Raw genomic sequence first — 22,320 nt, forward strand, 5'->3', positions numbered from 1 at the left:
TCTTGTCAAGGCTCCTCTTTTCATTCAAGATACCTCCTACTCCAAGAAGCCTTTCTAGACATTTTCCCCCTTCTTCTCCCAAGTGCAATCTTCTTCCTTATATCTCATAGAACTCTAAAGCCTTTGCACTTAGCTCAATATCTCCTGTATCATAGTTATTCATGTCATTGATCTAATAGAGTATAAGCAGGACAACAGAGATTGGAGGTGAGGAGATGAGTGAAGAGTACTGAGTTCAAATACTGCTTCAGGTACTTACTATATGTATCTGGATAAGTCGCTAAACCTTTGTTTTGGGATTATTTATCTGTAAAACTATGATGATAAAAGCACTCACATCACAGTCTTATTGTGAAGCTCAGATGAGATGGGTATGTGTAATGTACTTTACAAACCTTAAAATGCTATGTATAGCTGTGAGTTATTATTATTATAAGGATATATTTTTGTATCTACAGTGTATCTCAGTACAAGGCCGTGCACATAGTACAGGTATTAACACATATTTACTAAAACAAAATTCAAAGCACTTTGTTAATAGTTATAATCGTGTTATCAACATGTAATATATGTAAAAATGTTGATAAAGTCAAACTTTACATATTATGAACATCATTATTATATACATAAGAAGGGCTAGGTGAAGAATTTCTGTGTATTTTGACATTAGATGTACACATAAATAGCATGTAAAAATCCACTTCCTACTTGTGGCTTTTTAAAAAATCAGACAAAAGGAACGACATCAACCAAACAACCACCAGATATCAGTACTTACAGGTGGATATTTCGGGAAAGTGTCTTGTACCATTTTTGTATATTTAAATACTGTCTATAGTTTATAAAACTTCGGGACCCAATCTCGCTTCAGGTGGCCTCTCACCAAGGGGAAAAAGGGAGACAAATCAGTCCCCAGCCTGGAAGGAGTGAAACTACAATTCCCAGAAGGCATCGGGGCCGAACCCTTGCGTCTAATTGCCCCGCCCTAAGCGCCGTGCGCGGTTCTTGTCCAATAACCACCCCGAGAGAGTCCGTGTGAGGAGCAGCGGTCCAATGAGCGCCTCAAAACAGGCAGGGTGAGGAGGAGCCAATGAGGGGGCTAGTTGCTGGTGGAGGAAGACGCCAGAGAACGACTTCGGGGCGCCCAGTCCTGGCCAGCCCCTCTTCCCCACCTGTTTATCCCGGTTTGGGAGTCCATGTACCCACCCCGAAGCGCGCCTCGGTGAGCGCGCCTTGAAGCCCACCCTGGAGTCTAATGCGGAGACAGAACTGGAGCCTCCCATGGCCTCCCGTAGTCTCCGGGAGCCCCATGTCTCCAACACAGACAGCGACACAGGGGACGAGGGCGTGCGCGGCACCTGTGATGACGCCTCCCTGTGCAAGAGGTGCCGAAGGGCCCAGGGACCCGTCGGGCCTTCGGGGTGGGAGGGTGGGGGTGGGGAGCGGCCGCAGAGGGAGTGTCCCGGGTGTGGCGGACGGAGGGACCGGGGAGTAAGGGCGGGGCAGGGCAGGGCAGGAGGGAGCTGTCCTGGAGCAGGCTCGAACCCTACGCACCTCGCTGGTGGCCTTTGGGAATCCGGGCTCTGAAACTCCCAATTCAGCTCTGCTCGGGTTTTCTCGTCTGTAAAACGATGATTTGAACCCACGACGTGCGAGAACCGGGGATCACAGAATTATCGAGAGGGAAGAGATCTAGGCTGCCATTTAGTCAAAGACCTAACCGAACGTAAATCGCCCATTATGAAGCACCAGAGGAGAGATGATGTGTAGTCCGAAGAAGGGGAGCACATCACTAACCGAGGCTGCCCATCTCACCCTCGGTCCGCTCTAAATGCTGCTGTTTGTTCTGACTTCAAGCCTAAACTTACTTTCTTTTTTTTTCTGGCTGCTACTTCCAACCCATTGCACCTTGCTCTTTGCTCTGGATCAAACAATTTTAATCCCCATCCAACATGACAGCCTTTCAAATACGTGGAGAAAAGCTATCATTATCATCTCAGCCTTTTCTTCCCTAGGTTTAAACATCCACAGTTCTTTTTTATCATGGACTCAAAAGCCCTTTTATCTTGGTGTCTTATTGGAGCACTCGTATTTATAGTGTCCTTCCATAAATGTGGTGCCCAGAACTGAGTATAATATTCCAGATTTGGTCTGCTTTGGGCAGGGTACAGTGGGACTATTACATTCTTATTCCTAAAAACCGTTGTTTCTCAAGGGTAGCTCAAGATTGCTTGGCTCTCTTGACTTAAATTTGACTCAGTGCACTAATAGTCTTGGGTCTTTTTCAAATGATCTATTATATAGCTACACCTTTCCCAACTTTTATTTTAAAGTTAGTATATTCATCTCAAGTGTGACTTCACAATTAAATATAAAATTTCATTTTAGGGTTAGCTCAGTTTTTTTTTTCCACCTGTCACTATTTATTTGGATCCTGAGTATCAGCCTTTTTTGTGGTAGCATTGTGATCATAGCCTCAGTTTCCTCATCTGTAAAATTGGAATAATAACAACAATAATAGCTACCTCTTCTTACCTGTTTTTATTATTAGTTTATTACCTTCAAATTAGATAATACCATTTATCTGTTTATTTAAATAATTGATAAAAATATTTAACAGTTGTGAACACACCACTGGAGAATGTCTTTCAATTTGATATGGAGCCATGAGTGACTATTAACTATTCTTTAGGTTCTTCTATTCAATCAGTTGACATTATTTAGTTGTATTATTTTCTAGCCCACATTTCTCCATTCCATAAAAGATGAACTACTTTATCAGATGCCTACAAAAATATATATAAACTGAGACCAGTAGGTGGTGCAGTGAATAGAGCACCAACCTTGGAGTCAGGAGGACTTAAGTTCAAATGTGACCTCAGACAATAGCTATGTGACCCTGGGCAAGTCACTTAACCTTGATTGCCATTAAAAAAAAATGTTGGTAAACCTACATCCACAGCATTTCCTTCATCTGTCAGTTAGTACCCCATCTATCCTAAAAAGGAAATAAAGTTAGTTTGTCAAGCCCTGTGTTAGCTCTAATCACAATTTTATCTCTGTTTACTAACCATTTCTTTAATAATCCCTTGTAGAATTTTGCCAGAATTCAAGGTCAAGCTCACTGGCCTATAGTTTGTACATTCCATTCTTTTTCCCTGTTTTGAAAATTGGGGCATTTGACCTCTGATAGTTCTGTGATACTTTCTGTTCTCCACAATCCCTAAAATATCACTGACGGTGATTTAGTGATAGCATCCGAGGATTTAGATAGTTTTGACGAAGTGACATCTTTTTTTTTGTTTTTTGTTTTTTTTTTGTTTTGTGGGGGCAATGAGGGTTAAGTGACTTGCCCAGGGTCACACAGCTAGTAAGTGTCAAGTGTCTGAGATCATATTTGAACTCAGGTCCTGCTGAATCCAGGACTGGTGCTTTATCCACTGCGCCACCTAGCTGCCCCCGACCAAGTGACATCTTATTTTCATCTTACGTATCTTTGGTACGTACCCATTTTTGTTCTCTTTCCACTCCAAAAGTAATTTTTTTCGGCAGAAAAAACAGAAATGTAAGAATTAACAGCTCTGCCTCTGTTTCCTGTCACTGTTCTTTCTTCTCCAAGCAGCAGTTCTATCCCTTTTTTTATCTTTCTTTTTCCCCAACATCATTAAAAAAAAACCCACACATTTTTTGCTGTCCTTGGTTAGCTTCATTTCATTTTGAACTTTAGAAATCTTGACACTTATTCTTTTTTTGGACACTCTTTCGAAAAAAATATTTCTTTTTGCTATTATGAACTTGACAAACATTTTCATATACAAAGAAAATTGGAAAAATAAGATTGTATATGAAACCATGAGTGTCTTTTATGCAACTTTTTTAAAGTATACAATTCAATATATTAATTTTAAGCTGTCCTACTAGTCTGTTTCTCAGGTTTCTTCTTTTCTCTTTTCCCTGGACACATTCTATATAAAGAATTTCAATGCTTTGTATTCTTTGTGATCTTCCTTTGCTTCTGTCTTCTGTACATATTCTTTTTTTTTTTTTTCCTGCGAGGCTATGGGGGTTAAGTGACTTGCCCAGGGTCACACAGCTAGTAAGTGTCAAGTGTCTGAGCCCGGATTTGAACTCAGGTACTCCTGAATCCAGGGCTGGTGCATTATCCACTGCGCCACCTTGCTGCCCCTTTGTGTACATATTCTTTAAAATCTTGCTTGGCGAATTCTCTCTGAATTGATACTTTTAGAAAAATTCTGTTTTCTACTTATTGTAATTATTTCCTTTTATGTCCCCAGATTTTAATTTTGGACTTGTTGGACTTGATTGGATTTCTTGATCTCAAAGTTCCTTATAGCTCTAAAAGTCTGTGGTTTACGGCATCTGGCCTTTGGCCATTCTGTGAGTCTTGGTGATCCTTTTTTAAAAAATGAGATCCTCAGATACTAAATCACTGAGTTAGTCTGTTTAAGAGTTGAGAGAAAGGTAGAATCATAGAATTTTGGAAGTCAGGTAATTCTACTTTGTATCTGAATAAGAATTCCTTTTTTCAGTACCTTTAACAGGTGGGTCATCCAGTCTTCATTTGAAGATGTCCCTCTAGTGATCAGGAAATAATTTTACTGATGCATCCTATTATTCTTTTGGATAGTTCTAATTGGAAGATTTTCCATCTCACGTTGTTCTCTAATGCCCTCTGGGGGCCAAGCAAAATAAATCTTTTTTTCAAAATTCATTTTTTATTTATATCTTTTTTTTTTTTCATAGACTAAATTTCTCCTTTGAGATCCTTCCCTCTCTCTTCGCTCAGAGAGCCATTCCATATAAAAAAATGTTTTGAAAAGGAAAAGAGGAAGAGAAGTACATTGCAGTACGTGAGCAATACATTGGAAAAATGTTCCACACTTTTGGATCCTCCACCTCTGCAAAGGAGGAGGTGTCTTCTCACATCTCTACTTTGGGGCCAAGTTTGTTCTTTGTAATTTTGCAGCATCTTCGGATGCCAAGTCCAATTTTTTTTTTTAACTCTATCATGCTGCCTTTCATTATAGGTAGATTGCAAGTATGTATACCTGTTTTTATAGTGAAGAAAATTAAATCTTTAATTAGTCCATCTCAATAATAGTGCTTATATAGTACTTTAAGATTTTCAAGGTTCTTTTACAGACATTAACTCTTTTTTATCTTCACAAAAACCATGAGAGGTAGTGCTATTATTACCCCCATTTATAAACGGGAAAACTGAGGCAGGCAGACATTAAGTAACTTGCTTAGGGTCACACAGCTAGTAAGTGTCTGAAGTAGCATTTGAATTTAGGTCTTCTGGATTCCAAGTTCAGTGTTTTACAATGCAAGTTAATTTTGGAAGACAGAGTAATAATGATATATTAGCAGATAAAATTTATATATAATGCCTTGTAGTTTTTTATGACCCCATCTTTTGGCTAGAATTTTAAAAACCCCAGCATGCGCACTGGCCTTTTAAAAAATTCTAGCCAAAAGATGGGGTCTTAAAAACTTCAAATAATAATTCTTTACATTTCCCCCTTTGTTTCGTTAAGAAACATGGATGTTTCCTTGATGGAACAATAAATAATAAACAATAAACAAATAAAAAAATAGAATATCATAACCTATGCTAACAATATACTAATAATGATATAGGAAAGGGAAAATACATATTACAGATGATGTATATAGTAACAGACAGAAAAACAAAAAACAGAAATGTTCATTTAGAGTCTTTGAAATCTTGTCTTTGTTGAGTGTTAAGATGCGATCAGGGGGACTGGATTCTGGATTCTGGTTGTCTCCGGTAGAGGGAGCTGTTCTGGCATCTCTTTGAACACGTGGTCTACTATGGTCATATCCCTTCCTCTCTTTACAGCTTTTTTGGGAAAAATGCCACATTACAATAATGACAATAACAAGAATAAAAATTATAGCCATTTGAGCTATGATTATACTAGTAAAGTTCAAATTTAGTTGTAATGCTTCCAGTAATATTAAACATGTGCTCAGTGGGAAAGATAAACTCTCCCATACCAACGTTTCCAAAGATTTTTTTACTGTGTTTGTGAAGAGGAAATCAGTAATTCTATGAGTAAGTATTGAGCAGGGTAATAGTTTAAATTGGGACAATATGCTGTCCCAAAATATGCCAATTAGAATATACAAGGAGGGAGGCAAATAGTCAATCATGGTGCAGTTTAAAATGGACTGACTTTTCTCTAACCAGCAAGAGTTTTTTTAAAAGCAAGGAAGATTGCCTAAGGGAGGCAGTGGGGGAAGGGTAAGAAGGTCCCCTCTGTTAGTTGGCTAGTGGCCAAATGGGGGTGGGTTAAAGAAACTCCTAGCTGGCTTGCCAAAACTGTAGGGGCCAAATTTTCATTGGGGGAGTGTAGCTAGGCGGCTCGACGCAATATTGGGGCAAGTTGAGGATTCTGGGTAGTAAACTGGCATACTTAAGAGAGTCATTAAAACATGAACTATCTCATGGAGTGTATACATTTGAATCAAAAAGTATTGTGCGAGTACCTATAAATGCTCTCAAATGTTAATTCTAGCTCTAGATTTTGTTGCTGTTTGTGGTCTGGACACTGCTTAATGCTGTGAAAAGTTCAAAAGAAATGCTAGGGAATATGATTTTTTCTCTTAAGGGACTAACACTCCAGTGGGGGCAGGCTGAACTTTTGTATATAAAACAGTACATCAGCAGACACTTAAATGCTTACTGTGTGCCAGGCACCATACCTGAAAATGGAATGTTAAATTGTGGTTCCCACAAATGCAATAGAAGTTTCAAGAAAGGAGAACCCATTGATACCTAGAATAGACAGTTGTTGTTCAGTAGTATTCAACTTTTTGTGACTCCATGGACCATAGCACTCCTAGGCCTTCTATCCTCTACTCTCTCTTGAAGTCTGTCCAAGCTGGAATAGACAGAGAAGGCTTCAAAGAAGAGATGAGATGTGAGTTGAACCTTAGAAGATAGGGTAGGATTTAGATAAAGGAGAGGAAGAAGGAGGCATTTTAGTTGTGACACACCGATTAGCAGAATAACAGAGATAGTTTTCAGCACGATGTGTAGCATTTGGTTTGTGAGTAGATCTGTCTGATCATACATAGATGCATACATAGATGGTTTGTTTGGAAGTAGTAGAAAATAACTTGGAAAGAAAGGCTGGGGCAGGGGATAGAGAGCCTTGAAAGCTGAGTAGAATCTGTTTAAATGACTTGAAAGGAAAAGGCAGGTGACTGCATACAAATACCACTTTGTTTCCGTTTTCAAGGAGAGGGGCAGAAAGGGAGAGAATCTGGAACTCTAAATTTAAAAAAACAAGTGTTTATTGTTTTTAACATAACTGGAAAAAATATAAAAATTTTTTAAAAAGGAGAAGGCAATAGGGAAATGTGGAAGGAAATGAACAGAACAACCATGTAGTGAAGATTAGTCTGAGTTTATTAGTACATGCATACATATATACACATATATAGATGTACACACACATATATTTTTTTGTAGGGCAGTGAAGGTTAAGTGACTTGCCCAGGATCACACAGCTAGTGTCAAGTGTCTGAGGCCAGATTTGAACTCAGGTCCTCCTGAATCCAGGGCCGGTGCTTTATCCACTGCACCAACCTAGCTGCCCCCCCTAAGTTTTTATTTATTGCTAGCATATATATAGCTTTTGCAAACTTTAAGGTTTGCAAGAATGCTCTACATGTTAGTTCATTTCAGCCTTACAAACAACCCTATGAGGTAGGTTCTGTTTTTAATCTCCATTGTAACACATGGGGGAACAGGCAGACAGTGCTTAAAGTGATTTATCCAAGCTAGGAAATACCTAAGGTTGGAATTGAACTCAAGTTTTCCTGACTCCAATTCTCAAGTCCAACATTCTATTCACTGTATCCACTAGGCTGCCTCATTTAACTGTTTTGCTTAAAGATTAGAGGGCATTGAATGTTAAAAAGTGGAAGGGAAGCCTCTGTTGGGTGAGGGAGAAATTGAAGATACTCAAGAGAGACGGCTAATTTTGGGCATGAAGCTCTTAGAGGAAGTGGAAAGGAATGGGACCTAGAGGACTAATATAATAGGTTAGTTTTTATTTTCCATTTGAATAAATATTCATTGAGATATAAAGACTAACCACTATGTGAAGATAGTTTGGAGCTCACTTCTCTATAAATAGCTTATAGTTTAGGACATTTCTGTCAATTTAACAATTTTTATTTTTGTTTAGCCATTCAGTTGTGTCAGACTCTTCATGACTCCATTTGGGGCTTTCTTGGTAGAGATACTGGAGTGGTTTGCTATTTCTCCAGCTCATTTTACATATAAGGAAACTGAGGCAAACAGGGTTAATTAATACAACTAATAAGTATCTGAGGCCAAATTTGAACTTAGTAGATCAATCTGCCTGACTCCAGCCCAGAGGTTCTCAATCTACTGTGCCACTTCGATGCCCCGACTTAACAATAGTTTAGACTATAGTTCACCTTTAAAATAGTCTTTCTTCTGGCAAGGGTGCTAAACCTTTTTTGTGTTACAAAACCCTTTAGCAGTCTAGGGAAGCCTATGAACTTATTCTCAATAAAATGTTTTTAAATGTATAAGATAGAATACATAAAATTACAAAGGAAAATCACGCACATTGATTATGCTTTTAGCAAAATATAAAAAAGTTCACAAATCCTTATGTGACATAAGTTTGCTAATGTCTTGAAAGAGTTAATTGAGTGTCCAAAAATGTCCATATTCCTGGATATTCTGTTTGCATATGGGAAAATCTGGCTCCAGAATATTTGTTCATATTAGATTGGGTTAGATTTAGGAAAGAGAAATGTCTTTTGAAACATGTCTTACTACAAACTTAACATTAAACATCAGCATAAACAATTATACTTGCTTAGTAACTATTTATATTTAAATTTCTTTGAGAAGAGAAACCGCTTCTCCTCTGTGCCTGGAGTTGGGAAGTGATAAGTGATGTGTTTATAGTTAAAGAGGTATGTACATGAGGAATTTTATACAAGGTAGTCTCAAATTAGTATTAAAGTCTGAGTATTGGTATGGGAATATTAGGTGTAAGAATTGGGATATTTAGGAGAGAAGATAAGTTTGGATTAAGCAGACTTAGTGACATAGAGATGGATGAAAGACTTGAGGAGGAGAAAGACTAAGAGCTAGTTTGATTTGTGATCTCCCAGGTCAGTTGACTTCTTCCTCTACATTCAGCAGAGCTCTCTGGGAAGGAAACAGGAAATCCGGAGGAAGTAGACTTGTTGGGGTTTTTTTTCCTCTGAGTTATATAATTTTCCCTTGAATGGTACTAGCTACATCCTAGATATCTCAGATCCCAATGCTATAAGTTTAGTTATTTTTACTAAATCTCCTACTTTTTGTTCATCTCTTTCAGGTTTGCTGGTAAGTGTTGGCTACTGGCATGACCCTTATATTCAGTATTTGTGAGGCTGTCAAAAGAAAGAAGGCTCCTGAAATTAACAGAGGCAAGTTTTACCATCATTATCATTAAGACATTTGTTAAGCTTCTTTTTGCTTTGATATTGTTAATAAGCCCTGATGGAGAACTTAAATAATGGCTTAGAAGGTCACCTGTTGTCAGGTGAAAGAAGGGGATAGCTGGGAAATGCTCTTTGAAATAAGCACTTAATGTCTCACCAAACTTTTAGACACAAAGATGTAAGTTTTAGGACCTCACATTGGGGAGTGCTCTCTAGTTCACAGAATATTTGTGTCATTTTTTGCCAGTTTTTATGTAAAAATAACTATTCCATTTATGATGGAAATCTTAGATCATATGGTTTGAGGTAAAGTAATTTGGTTAAATATTAATTTGTCTTAAGAGTTAAACACTCACTAATAACTAAATATTTTATAGTAATATCTTTAGGTTCACAAGTATTTTTGATTCCTGATATAATATTTGTTTATTTTGGTTAGAATGTTTGTGGATGAAGATAAGGATTTTTAATTGATTGCTTTCTCCCATATTTTTCTCTTCAAATGTATTTTTGTCCCTCTGAAAAATTCCTTAAGACAAAAAAACTCATGTTATTTTCCAGCTGTTCTGTGGATCTACTATATTTTGTTTTGGGTTCATCTGATGTAATTTTATTTCTTTGGAACTGTCATAGGTACTTTGCTCGGGTTCATGGTGTCACTCAGCTGCTAAAGGGCTTTCCTAATGAAGACAGAATGCAATTGTTCAGTATTATAAATCTTGGTGCTGGTATGGATACTACGTTCTGGAAATTAAAGGAGACTTAAGTATAAATGCTTGTCAAGGTCCCTTTTTAAAGTGACGTGGTTCAGAGGTCCACAAGGTTAAGTGTAATAACATACTTTATGCCTGGTTAGGATTGATTAACATTCTGTGGCTTTGAAAGCACGTTCATAGACATTATCTCATTTGATCTTCACATTGTCCCTGTCATGAGGTGTTTTCAGGTTCTGATACTGTAACAAAGTAGTTACTTCACACCATAAATGTTCATTAGATGAATTGGAACATCCTTTTATATGGGAGAAAACTAATACTCAGAAGTTAATTGGCTTAAACTGTAAGTTCTCTAAGGATATGTCTTGTACCATACTCTTTGTATGGTACAAGTGAAGAGTACTTTAAATAGTTCATGAATGTTGACTCTTTTGCTCAAGCTCACGTGACTCCTGGTTCCCTGTCTGGAATTCTTTCATTATGCTAATTTTCCATGAAGAAACGCCTCCTGCTTTATATTTATTTTTATAAAAGTTTTAAAAATTTCCCATAAGTGTTCTTAGGCATATCAAACTATGAATTCCAGTGCCTAAATTTCACCATAACATTATAGAGTTAAAGATGAATTTTATTGCTTTGGTAAAATTTATACTCCCTCAGTTAAAAAAATTTTTTGTTGCTCTCATGTTTTTTCTCTCACTTTCATTTCTCGGAAAATATACTTCCTCCTTCTCTTTTCAGAGAACCATCCCTTGTAAAAAAGAATTTTAAAAAGGGAAAATAGGGTTTCAACAGAATTAACCAGAAAATCCAGCCTGAATCTAAAAGTCATATGTAACAACCTACCACATATCCATGTGTTTTCCCCATTTCTGCAACGATTTATCACTTTAGGTTGTGATTAAAATGCTTTATTAATATCTTTGTTTTTTACCTTACAATTATTTCTTAATATGCACTCTCCTAACCAACATCATTTTTTATAAAAATAGTCAAGTAAAGCCAACCAATACAGCAACCACATCTATCTGCATTTTCAGTATTTGGCATCTGTAGTTCTTCCTCTCCTGTCCCCACTCTTCCGAGAGGAGGGGAACAAAGGTTCATCATTTGTCCTCTGGACTCATTATTGAGTTTATTATATCTGGTTTCATCTACCTTTTTATTGTGGCTGTATCATTCACATTATTTTTATAGTTGTCTGTATTATTCTTTCTGGTTCTTTGTTCTGCATCAGTTCCTACAAGTCTTCTTGTGTCTGAAATTCCACTTCCTTATTAATTTCAACTTCATCTTTGTATGCATTCGGTAACTAATCAGACCACTAAACTAGGATTTAGAACACTTGGATTCTGGTCCTGGCTCTGTAAGTGACTAATGGTCAACTCTTTCCATTTATTGGCCCCAAGTTCCTGAGGTATAATATTAGGAAAACAATACTCTCCTGGCTTAATTCAAGGTCGTTTATTGGATCAAATGAATAATATACTTTAACATGCTTTGGAAGTAAAGTTTTATAAAAATTTGAAATATTGAATTAAATGTTCTCTGGTTGTTTGAGTTCCAAACTTCTAAGATCTCTTTACTCAAGCGAGTAGTGACTTCATAATTCCCCAAGTATTTGATTCATTACCCCTTCCCTCTATTCATATGTCTTGCTTCTGATTGCCAAAGATAGATGTGCCCTTTCTTTAAATTATCTCCCTTTCGTAGGCAAGGGTGTTTTGTTTTTTGTTCTTTGTTTTTTTTGTTTTTTTCATAGACAGTGCTTTCAGCTCAGCTGAAATATCTATTTCAAGTCTACTAGCTGTGGTGACTGTGGGCAAAGTCATATTTCCTCTCTGTTCCTAAATAGCCTTTCCTTCCTTTCATATTCAGCTCAGACCTGTGCCCAATCTGTGAGTTTATTACTGAGCTAGTCTTATGATATCGAAGTATTATCTTCCCATGTAGGAATGTAAATGGTTTGATCTTTTAATATCCCTCATGAGTCTTTTTCCTGTTTATCTTTTATGCTTCTCCAGGGTCTTGTATTTGAAAGTCAAATTTTCTATTCAGTTCAGGTCTTTTCATCACAAATGCTTGAAAGACCTCTTTCTCATTGAAATCCCAATTTTTTCCTTTGAAAGATATACTCAGTTTTGCTGGATATAGCTTTCTAAAACAATTCTAAAACAATATTATATAGGCTGACTTGCAAAGGTAGAACATATGGTATTATCATGTGATTAGGTGTTAGGGCAATTCTTGTTTTTGACGCAAAACAGCACTTTATATCTTTGATGGCCATACATACCTTTGTTATTCTCAGGAATGACAGTTGGGTGCATTGCTGTTTTATTCTTTTTTCTGAGTGACTCACAAGGAAAGTATTCCTCTAAAACCTCCATCCTACCTAGAAGCAACATAATTTAAATTAAAGTGAAAAGTCTATCCAAACTAGCAAGTAGGAAGGACTTAGTTTTGTTCTTACCTCTGCTGTTAGCTAGATGCGTTACATTGTATAAATATATTAGGTAAGTCACAGATTCCTGTTTTGGTTCATTTGGAAGGTTGGTAGTACCAAAGTACCAAATTAAAAAGCTATATGATACTTTGCAAACATTGGATTCTGGTGGAGGAGCTTTGGAATTGACAGAGATTCCTAAAAAACTTCTAGGCTAAAATCAATTTGGAGATTCATCTGCGACCAGGAGAATACATAGAGCTACAACTGGGGCGAGGTGACTGAGGCTCTGTCTTGAAGAGGAGTATATGTCCTTTCCTTCCTTATTGGGGCTCCCCAGGCACTGTATAGCAGGCCTTCACTGTATGCCTGACCCAAGATTGCCTACTCAAAATCTTGGTGCCTTGGTACCTGCTGCATGGGGCCTCTTGTCCCCCCAGTTCCCATTGGATGAACTTGGGGAATGAGCCTCCCCCTCTTCTGACACCTTAGCACCTGCAGTTGGAGTGGTAGTGGGGACACAGAAGCCATTCCAACGAAGAAAAGGGTGGAGTGAAATCAATTTCTCAAAAGCTTGAGAGATCATAGATGAGAGAAAGGGAAATGACTTCTTATTTCACAGTTGTTTAAATTGTTTCTTTTGTATTTATAAAATTTACTTTTCTTTTCAGGATGAAAATCTTCTTCCAAAAAAATACTTTTGAAATTGACTTTCCAATGGATAGTCACAAGAAAACTATATAATATCAAGGAGTAAGTGTGAATACAAGAAAACAACAGTAATAAACTCTCATTTATATCTTAAAAGAATAGGACCTATGTAAAATGTAGAACAGTGACCTACAAAACTTTTTCTAAATAAGTTTACAATGCTGTTCAGAAGTCGTTTCCCAAGGTAGGTTTTAATAGTCATCAAATGAGGGGTGTAAGGGTGTGACACACACAAATAATTTGAGTAATTATATACTAAAGTGTATGGCTACTGGAAAGAGCTATGAAACACTGTAGTTCTGGGAACAGAATCAAGGAATGGAGGAAATTTAGCAGCTGCTTAAGTTTCTCTGAATTCTCAAAACTTATACATTTCCGCTAATAACAGCTACAACAATAATAACAACAACAACAGTAGTAATAACGTAATCAACATTTATGTAGTGCTTTATCTTTTGCAAGGTGCTTTATAAGTTCTGTTTGATTCTCAGAGCAACCCTATGAGGTAGGTGCTATTTAGTATCTTCCATTTTACAGATGAAAAAACTGAAGACAGAGAGAGGTTAGATAACTTGCCTAGGTCACTAGGTAGTGCCTGGGTAACACAGCTAGTGTCTGAAGCTGGATTTGAATTTAGGTTTTCCTGACTCTAGGTCCAGCATTTTATCAAGTGGGCCATCTAGCTGCCTCATACTGCTATATCACTATGTAAAGTGTAGTGGAGACAAATAGAACATTGGGAGCTAGTCTTACCTTGGCTGTTCCCTAGTTTTCTTATCGGAGAAAAATTAGAACATCTTAAAAGTATGTTGTAAATAGACTGTGTGGCCCCTGGGCAAGTCACTTAACCCTCCTTTGCCCCACAGAAAACAAAACAAAACAAAACAAAAAAGTATGTTGTAAAGATAAAATAAAAATGAAAATGATTTCAAAATTAAGTTTCATTGTAAATGCAAGGTAGTAGGAGTTTTATTCCTGTGAGTTGTAGGGAAGACAGTAAAATTAAGGGAACAAATGAAGATTGAAGTAGGATTATGGGGCGTTTACTTATGAGACCTTCAAGCAAGAAGAGATTTTGGGGGATTGGATTTGTCATCTTTGTTTCAGCATGATTATTGGAATTAGACAAATTTATTTGTGCAAAGTTGTTAGCCTAATTTTTTTTTTTGGTGGGGATATGGGGGTTAAGTGACTTGCCCCAGGGTCACACAGCTAGTAAGTGTCAAGAGTCTGAGGCTGGATTTGAAGTAGGTCCTCCTGAATCCTGGGCCAGTGCTTTATCTACTGTGCCACCTAGCTGCCCCTGTTAGCTACTTTTTTTCAGATTTATTTAAATAAAAATAATAGGATAGGGAAAGTGTTTGTGAGATGACAGTTCATGGAAAAGATTTGGAGGTTTAATGGATTTTAAGCTCAATATAAATCATTAGTGTGATATGACAATCAAAAAGCTAATGTAATATCAGCATGATATATTAGGGCTGATAATGTCCAGAGTAAGGAAGAATTCCATTGTACATTGCCCAAGACATGCATTGTTTAGAGTATTTCTTTTCTGTGTGCTACATTTTAGGTAGGACATTCATAAGGTAGAGGATGACCTAAATGTTGAAGGACCTGGAGATCTTGCCATAAGAGAATCTAGTGATGAAATTGGGAATGTTTAGCCTGGAAAGGAGATAATTTTCTTCAAGCATTTGGAGGACTTAACTCTGCTTATCTCCAGAGGACAGGCCTTGGATTAATGGGGATGTGGCAGAGGCAAAATTGTTCTCATTATAAGGAAAGGTTCGCTAATGATCAGAGCTATCCAGAAATAAACTGGGGGTAAGGTAATGAATACCAGAGATATTGTGGAGTTAGAATCAATAATATTTGACAACTGATTGAATATGGAGGGCCAAATTGAGGATGTTGGAGAAAAGATAATCAGAGTTGTCTTCAGTTTTATAAAACTTGTTGCCTAGAAAAATGGGGGGACCCTCAACAAAAATAGGGAAATTTGGAAATGGGGTAGATATATGATAATCGAATGCATGAGAACTAAAAAGAGCACTAAGGGATAGAATGTAGAGAATAGAGTTCATTGCTAACCCTTGATGAGGAGGAGATCCTTATGTCTAGGAATTGGGAGACAGGTGATTATTCAGCAAAGGAGACTGAGAAGAATTGGTAATACAAGTAAGAAAGCCTGAAAGGGGAGTAGCTAGGTGGCACAGTGGATAAAGTACCAGCCCTAGATTCAGGAGGACCTGAATTCAAATCCAGCCTCAGATATTTGACATGTACTAGCTCTGTGACCCTGGGCAAGTCACTTAACCCTCATTGGCCCACCAAAAAAAAAAAAAGCCCAAAAGGAACAGAATCATAGAAGCTGAAGAGGAATGGGATTTCTAAGGGAAGTAGGAATAGGGAGAGGGTCAATAGTTTGATTTAACAATTACGAGGTGGAGTTTCAGCCATAACATTGGAAACTAGATTTCAAAGAGGTGAGAATTAAGTGATCAGTGAGGAATTACTAGTGTAGAATGTAAACTTACTGAGGATGGGGCTGTGTTTCATTTTTGACTTTGTTTCTCTAGTTTCTGGCACAGTTTGGTTCTTAATTAACACTTGTTGGTTGATTTACTGAAACATAACTGGCAAATAAAAACAGCTTCTCAGTAAATTTGATTGTAAAAAGAAGAAAAAATATAAGACAGTAACTTCATGGTTTAAGGGCAAGGTCAACTTGGGATGCCTATGAGCAACATGGAGGGATCCAGGAGTTAATTTCTCATTGGAAATGAGAAAGAGAATGCTCAAAGGGCAAGGAGGTTCCCAGGAATGATAAAAGGGAATCTCAAGCTTGAAGGGACCTTTGAAGACTATCTGATTCAACCCTTTCATTTTACAGATGAGGAAACTGATGCTCACAGAGGTTAAATGACTTGTCCATGGTCATACAGCTTGTAAGTGTCAGAGGTAGGATTTGAACCCAGGTCTTCTTGACTCCAGGCTCAATTTTTTATTCACTATACCATACTGTCTCTCAAGAGATGGAGATGGGAAAGGATTGGATCAAGGGCACAAGTAGTAGAACTGATCTTGGCAAAGAGAGGCAGTGTGGAAAATTGGATAGAATATTTTTCTTGGAGTCAGGGGGAGACCAGATTCAGATAACACCTTTGGATGACAGTGGGTGAGTCACTTAGTTCACTTCAGTCAGTGTTTAAGATATTTGTGTTAGGCACGGAGCAGTAAAGACACAAACAAAATAGACCTTGCCATTAATAAATAACTGATTCTACTGGAGGATCTACACTGAAAACAAATAAGTACAATGGAAGGAAGGAAAATTGGGGCAAGAGCATTAACAAGAGGAAAGACAAGGATTTCAAGAGATATAGGGGAGAAAGAAATGGCTCCCAGGGACAGGATGTCTTGTACAAATGTCTGACTAGAAGATGGTTCATACAAATGTATAGCATTAGAGAAATTGGGTATTGAATGCCTCATTGAACCTCAGGTGCCTTATATGTACAATAATACTAGTGGTAAGTACTTATCTCAAAAAGTTGAAAGGATCTAGTGATGTATTTAAAGGGCTTTGCAAAATTTAAAGTTCTATAACAGCTCTTTTATTCTTCAGGGACTGGAGAAAAAGAGGTGAGAATAGGGAAGTCGGAGGATTTTGCTATGTCAAGTAAGAGTATGAAGGAAGATTACTACATATGGCCTCTATTGATAAAATAGAAGTGGAGTCCTCTGCTCAGATGATAAGGAAGTTGGAACCATTAACTGTGGGAATGAGCTATTTAGAATTTAGAATTCTAAATTTCTTTTGCTCAATCATTCAGTTGTGTCTGACTCTACATGACGCCCGTGGACTTTGTCCATAGGGTTTTCTTGGCAAAGATACTGATTTGTTTTCCCATCTTCTTCTCCAGTGTGTTCTCATTTTACAGATGAGGAACTGAGGTAAATAGGGATTAAATGACTTGCCCAGGATCATATTTGAACTACTGCAGCTGTCCCACAAATCACTTTTATTTAGAGCTAAATTGCCAAAGTTTGTTTTTTAAACCATTTGGGATGGGAATCTTTTTTTTTTTTTTTTTTGGTGAGGCAGTTGGGGTTAAGTGACTTGCCAAGGGTCACACAGCTAGTAAGTATCAAGTGTCTGAGGCCGGATTTGAACTCAGGTCCTCCTGAATCCAAGGCCGGTGCTTTATCCATTGTGCCACCTAGCTGCCCCGGGAATCTTTTTAAAATGTGCTAGATATGTCCCTGTTTTACCATTTCTTGGTATCCATTATCGAACTCGGATACTTTGTGGTATTTTGTTTACCCTCCATGGAAATCTTTAATTTGCTATCGGGATCTATCAGTCACTGTCAACACAGGTTAAAGTACTTCTTATAGAATACAAAATGAAATTAGTCTGATAGCTAAGTTGAATAAACTAGAGGGAAGGATAGTGTTGATAGTATCCCTAAAATATGATCTTTTGAGAGGACAAAAAATACATAGATGAATGTTAAAAAAACTCCCACAATTATGTCAGATTACTGATTTATGTGTTGTGAGAAATCAGCAGAGATGTGGAACTGTGCAGAGTTCTGGGGAGAAGCATGGAAGCAGGCAGCATGGCCACATTCACAGATTTGAATTTAGTTGGAGAGAAAAAGGCCAGTGGGGATTGAATGTTCCTCTGTTGATTAAACTGTGTGTGTGTGTGTAAAGGTTTTTCTTTGGAAAGGTTATGTTAGGGGATGGGAACAGTACAGCCTATTTTCAGACCAGTTCAGGAAATCTCCACATTTTATACAGAGAGAAAGCAGAATGGTTAAAGAAATCCTGGAGAATTGACATATTTTAAAGATGCAGTTTTCTTTAGATACATAAAAGCTAAAAGTGACCCAAAAAACAAAGGTACAATTAGAAAACTCTTGCCACAGTAATCAAGGACTTCTTTAAGCATGGTAATCAGGGTGTGATTCATTATTCCAGTGTTAATAAATCTGAGTTAACTCAAGTAGGGACCCTTTTCTGCGCTTGCTAAGAACTCCAGGAACCTAGAGAGCCCTTTGGAGTAATCCCTGCTTTTTAATACAGTGAAGTTTTCCTTGCTTCCAGTAGAGGGCAAGTTTTTATTCTTCAGTCTTTAGCTTTTCTCTGTAAATAAGCTATTTATTTTTCCCTTCTTTTTTTTTTTTTTTTCCACAGAGCCAAATCTTCTCTATCAAAACCAATCCAGGAATTACATTCAGAAGAATCTTTTATACTAGGCAAGTAAAAACACATTAAAGTACCTGTAAAATTCATTTTTATTTTTTGAGGTTTACTGTGTTTGGATGAATGTTTTATTTTGGTATACTTTTTTTATTTTGGCAAGCATAGTATACTTCCACCTACCCAGCCTTCCTTGTGCTTCTCAGTTCACAAAAGATCTTTCCATGAATACTCTTTGTACACAAATATGGGTTATTATGTTGGGTTATTAATATTCTGTTGACAATTTTAGGGGGCATGTAATCTGATATTGAAACAGTCCTTTATGTGCCTTGCTCCTCCTGAAAAAAAATTTGCTTTTTTATAGACCTTCCTTATATATTTAAATCAGAGATTTTAAATCAAGGTAATAGAAAAATGACATTATTAGTTTATATCTTAGTGTAAGCACTTTGTTGCTAGTATAGTATAGAGCAAAACATGGACAGGATTTGAAATTGGAGGATGTTGACTTGCCACTTGTTATCTGTGTGTCCTTGGAAAAGTCATTTAACTTTTTTAGGTTTCAGTTTTGTATTAAATGAGGGGACCGGACTAGATAATCTCTGAGGTTCCTTCTTCCTCTAAAAAAATCCGTCATTTTTTCCCCTTTTTTGTAGGAAACTTTAGTTAGTTAAAGTCATATAAACATACTATTAAACTGTTTCAGTCTTTGCTGTTCCCACTTAATACCCCAAAAGTAATGTGATATGTGTGTGTGCATTAGATGTGCATGTATATGTATGCACACACACACACAACACACACACATATATATGTACATATGTACATGTGTATGTATGTCTGTATACATGTGTGTCTGAATGAACTGACCTTGGCTTGAAGCTGATTGTGTGTGTATATCAATATCTATATCTACAAAGGTCTCTATCTCTCTGTGTTTTTCTATTTGTCTGTCCATGCATTTGTCTTTCTGTCTTTCTCTCTCTTAGAGAGCGTATCACAAAGCTAGGAAGACCTGAGTTCACCTTCTGTCTCTACACCCCTACCGGCTGGTGTGGCCCTGGCCAGGCCATGTTAACCTCTCCATGTTGTAGGCAAATCTCTGAAAACTATCAGTTGAGCGAATCGTTCCAGTGTGCATTGGTATAAGGTGTTTCCTTCATCTGAGAGTTCCTTATGTAGCATTAGCACAGCACTGTCATGCACAGGGTGGGCCAAAAGTCATGATATTTTAATAACTTTTTTGGAAAATTATTTTTTCTTTATTTTTCACCATTTACAAGATTGGATTTTTCATACATGATGTATATTTGCTTCCTGTATATATTCTATATGATGCTGTGGTTTTCTAAATTTAAAACAACAAAAAAGAAGTTATTAAATAGTGAAACCCCTTTGTGACTTTTGGCCCCCCTGTAGTAGGTGCTTCATCAGTGTTTATTGACTGCCTAAGACCAGAGATCTGGTCCTGAACCCTCCCCCAGCACCTTTCTCTCCCTTACATCCATATAAATAAAATGAAGCGTTACAATAAGAAATATGAGGATGGCCAAAGTATTCTTCATTGTATTTTAGGATTTCCAGGATTGAAGGTGGAGAAGATAAAGTTGAAATTTTTAGACAATCCTTAGAGTCCGTGTAAATGGATACCACAGTGCTCTATGTATAGTTGATGCTCATTAAGTAATTATTTTGGTTTAATACATTGGTACATTTTAAAGCTCTGAATGGTCCAATTTTTACAGTTTTTAGAAGGCTTTGCTTTAAATATGAGTGAGAGACACCTTTGGTTACTGTAAAACTGCAAGTGATTGACATTTGTCTTCACCTTTGTCTCTCGTGTTAAAACATGTTACCACAGTGGTTGTAATGTCTTTTAGTCTTGTATCTTTGTACTTCTGAATAACTAAATTATATTTAACCTTCATCCAGTCTTCCAATGTTGTGATTTTGTAGCTGTCTAGAGGTTCAACAGGCTGAGTCTTCTTTGCTGACGTGAAATAGTCATTTAGACTGGCTTTATATAATAGTAAGACTTAATAAGCAGATATCCAACAAACATCAATCAGTGTTTTTCTCCATAAGTAACGATTTAGATAAAAGTGCCCTTAGAGCACTTCAGTCCCCAGTCTTCTCAGTGATTGCATTCCCACATGGACTTCTAGAGGTAGCACTTACTATGTTCTTGTGGCACAGATAATCCTGAATCTCAAACAGATCTTTGTATAAAAGAATTACTATTTATATCTGGTTTCCCCAAACTTTTTCCATTACTTAAAAAATTTGTTTTGTTTAAACTGAATACTCACAAACAAAAAGCATATGAAATGAATAATGAAATATTATGTAAAACTTTTGGCCTTTGACAAAAATAGAACAAAATTAATGAAACATGCCCAAAGTGCTTTTGCTTTATGTCCTTTTCCAAGTCTCTTGAAAATTCCTCTTTCTTTGATTTGTGTTCATTCCTTTTAAAATATACTAGTAGTCATATTTATAGTTCTGGGTCGATCATTCTTGCTTTGCATTTGTGTCTTTAAATATTTTCTTAGTTGCTTTGTATTTTTTTTGGGTGAGGCAGTTGGGGTTAAGTGACTTGCCTAGGGTCACACAGCTAGTAAGTGTTAAGTGTCTGAGGTCGGATTTGAACTCAGGTCCTCCTGAATCCAGGGCTGGTGCTCTATCTACTGCGCCACCTAGCTGCCCCTGCTTTGTATTTTTTATAGCACTATAATCTATTACATTATATCAAAATTAAGCCATTCTTTAATTGTTGGTCATATAGGTTGTTTTCATTTTTTTAAAAATTGCAAATAGAACAGTTAAGAATATTTTTATAAAAATAGGTATTTTGTGTCTTTTTTTATGGAATTGCTGGGTATAAAGTCATGATCACTTCAGTGACTTACTGTTCTTCCATAATGTTTTTGAGGCAGGTAGGTGGCTTAGTGGATAGAATGCTATACTTGGGAATCAGCAAAACTTGTGTTCAAATCCTCCCTTAGATAACTTACTAGCTGTGTGAGCATAGTCGTCACTTATCTTTGCTTAGCCCCAATTTCCTTATCTGTAAAATAGGAACAAAAATAATCTCTAGCACCCTCTCCCTCTCTCTGGATTTTGGTGAGGAGAAAAATCAGATAGCATTTGGAAAGCATTTTGCAAACCTCAAAGCACAGTTTAAATATTAGCTGTTAAACGCTAGCTCTTTTAATTTGTTGGTTTAGGATATATTGGAATGTCTTTTCCCCTTTAACCCTATTTGCATTGCATTTTATCATGTTTCTTGCTATTTTTGCCATTTTGACTGTCATCCTTTCTTATGTACAGTATCTAACATCACCACATTTATATTTATTATGTGTGGGAAAATAATTAAAGAATTATACACTAATCCAGTAGTATTTTTGTTTTCTGCTTTTCCCTTATCAGGAACCAAGTTCAAACCTTCCTCCCCAACACCCCCCCTCCCATTTCTATAGACAAGTTGAATTTGTGTCAGCAAGATTCTTTCCTCTTGAGGCTTTTGTAGTGAACCTTTTTGGGTTTCTTTGTTTATTAGGTTTGTTGAATAAGCATCACTATGGTTTTTTTAGATTCTTAGTGAAAGATACATATTTGAAGTGAACAAATCATACAGAGTATCTTTAAGTTTTACTCTATGTAGGATTTATGCCAAGTCTATAATTGTTACTATTTTGCATT

General features: G+C 36.9%; 1 protein-coding gene across 1 annotated transcript in view; it reads left to right on the top strand.

Moving 5' to 3' along the window:
* The first annotated feature begins 1,065 nt into the window (after positions 1-1,065).
* Positions 1,066-22,320, top strand: part of LCMT1 (leucine carboxyl methyltransferase 1) — an 82,617-nt gene continuing 61,362 nt past the window's right edge. The window contains 8 exon segments of the mRNA XM_043979647.1: positions 1,066-1,385; positions 7,585-7,596; positions 9,433-9,468; positions 9,470-9,514; positions 10,159-10,291; positions 13,359-13,388; positions 13,391-13,440; positions 18,607-18,668. Coding sequence (XP_043835582.1) covers positions 1,282-1,385; positions 7,585-7,596; positions 9,433-9,468; positions 9,470-9,514; positions 10,159-10,291; positions 13,359-13,388; positions 13,391-13,440; positions 18,607-18,668 — 472 coding nt within the window. The 5' untranslated portion in view covers positions 1,066-1,281.

Source organism: Dromiciops gliroides, chromosome 1 (assembly GCF_019393635.1).
Source record: "Dromiciops gliroides isolate mDroGli1 chromosome 1, mDroGli1.pri, whole genome shotgun sequence".
NCBI classification, from domain to species: Eukaryota; Metazoa; Chordata; class Mammalia; order Microbiotheria; family Microbiotheriidae; genus Dromiciops; species Dromiciops gliroides.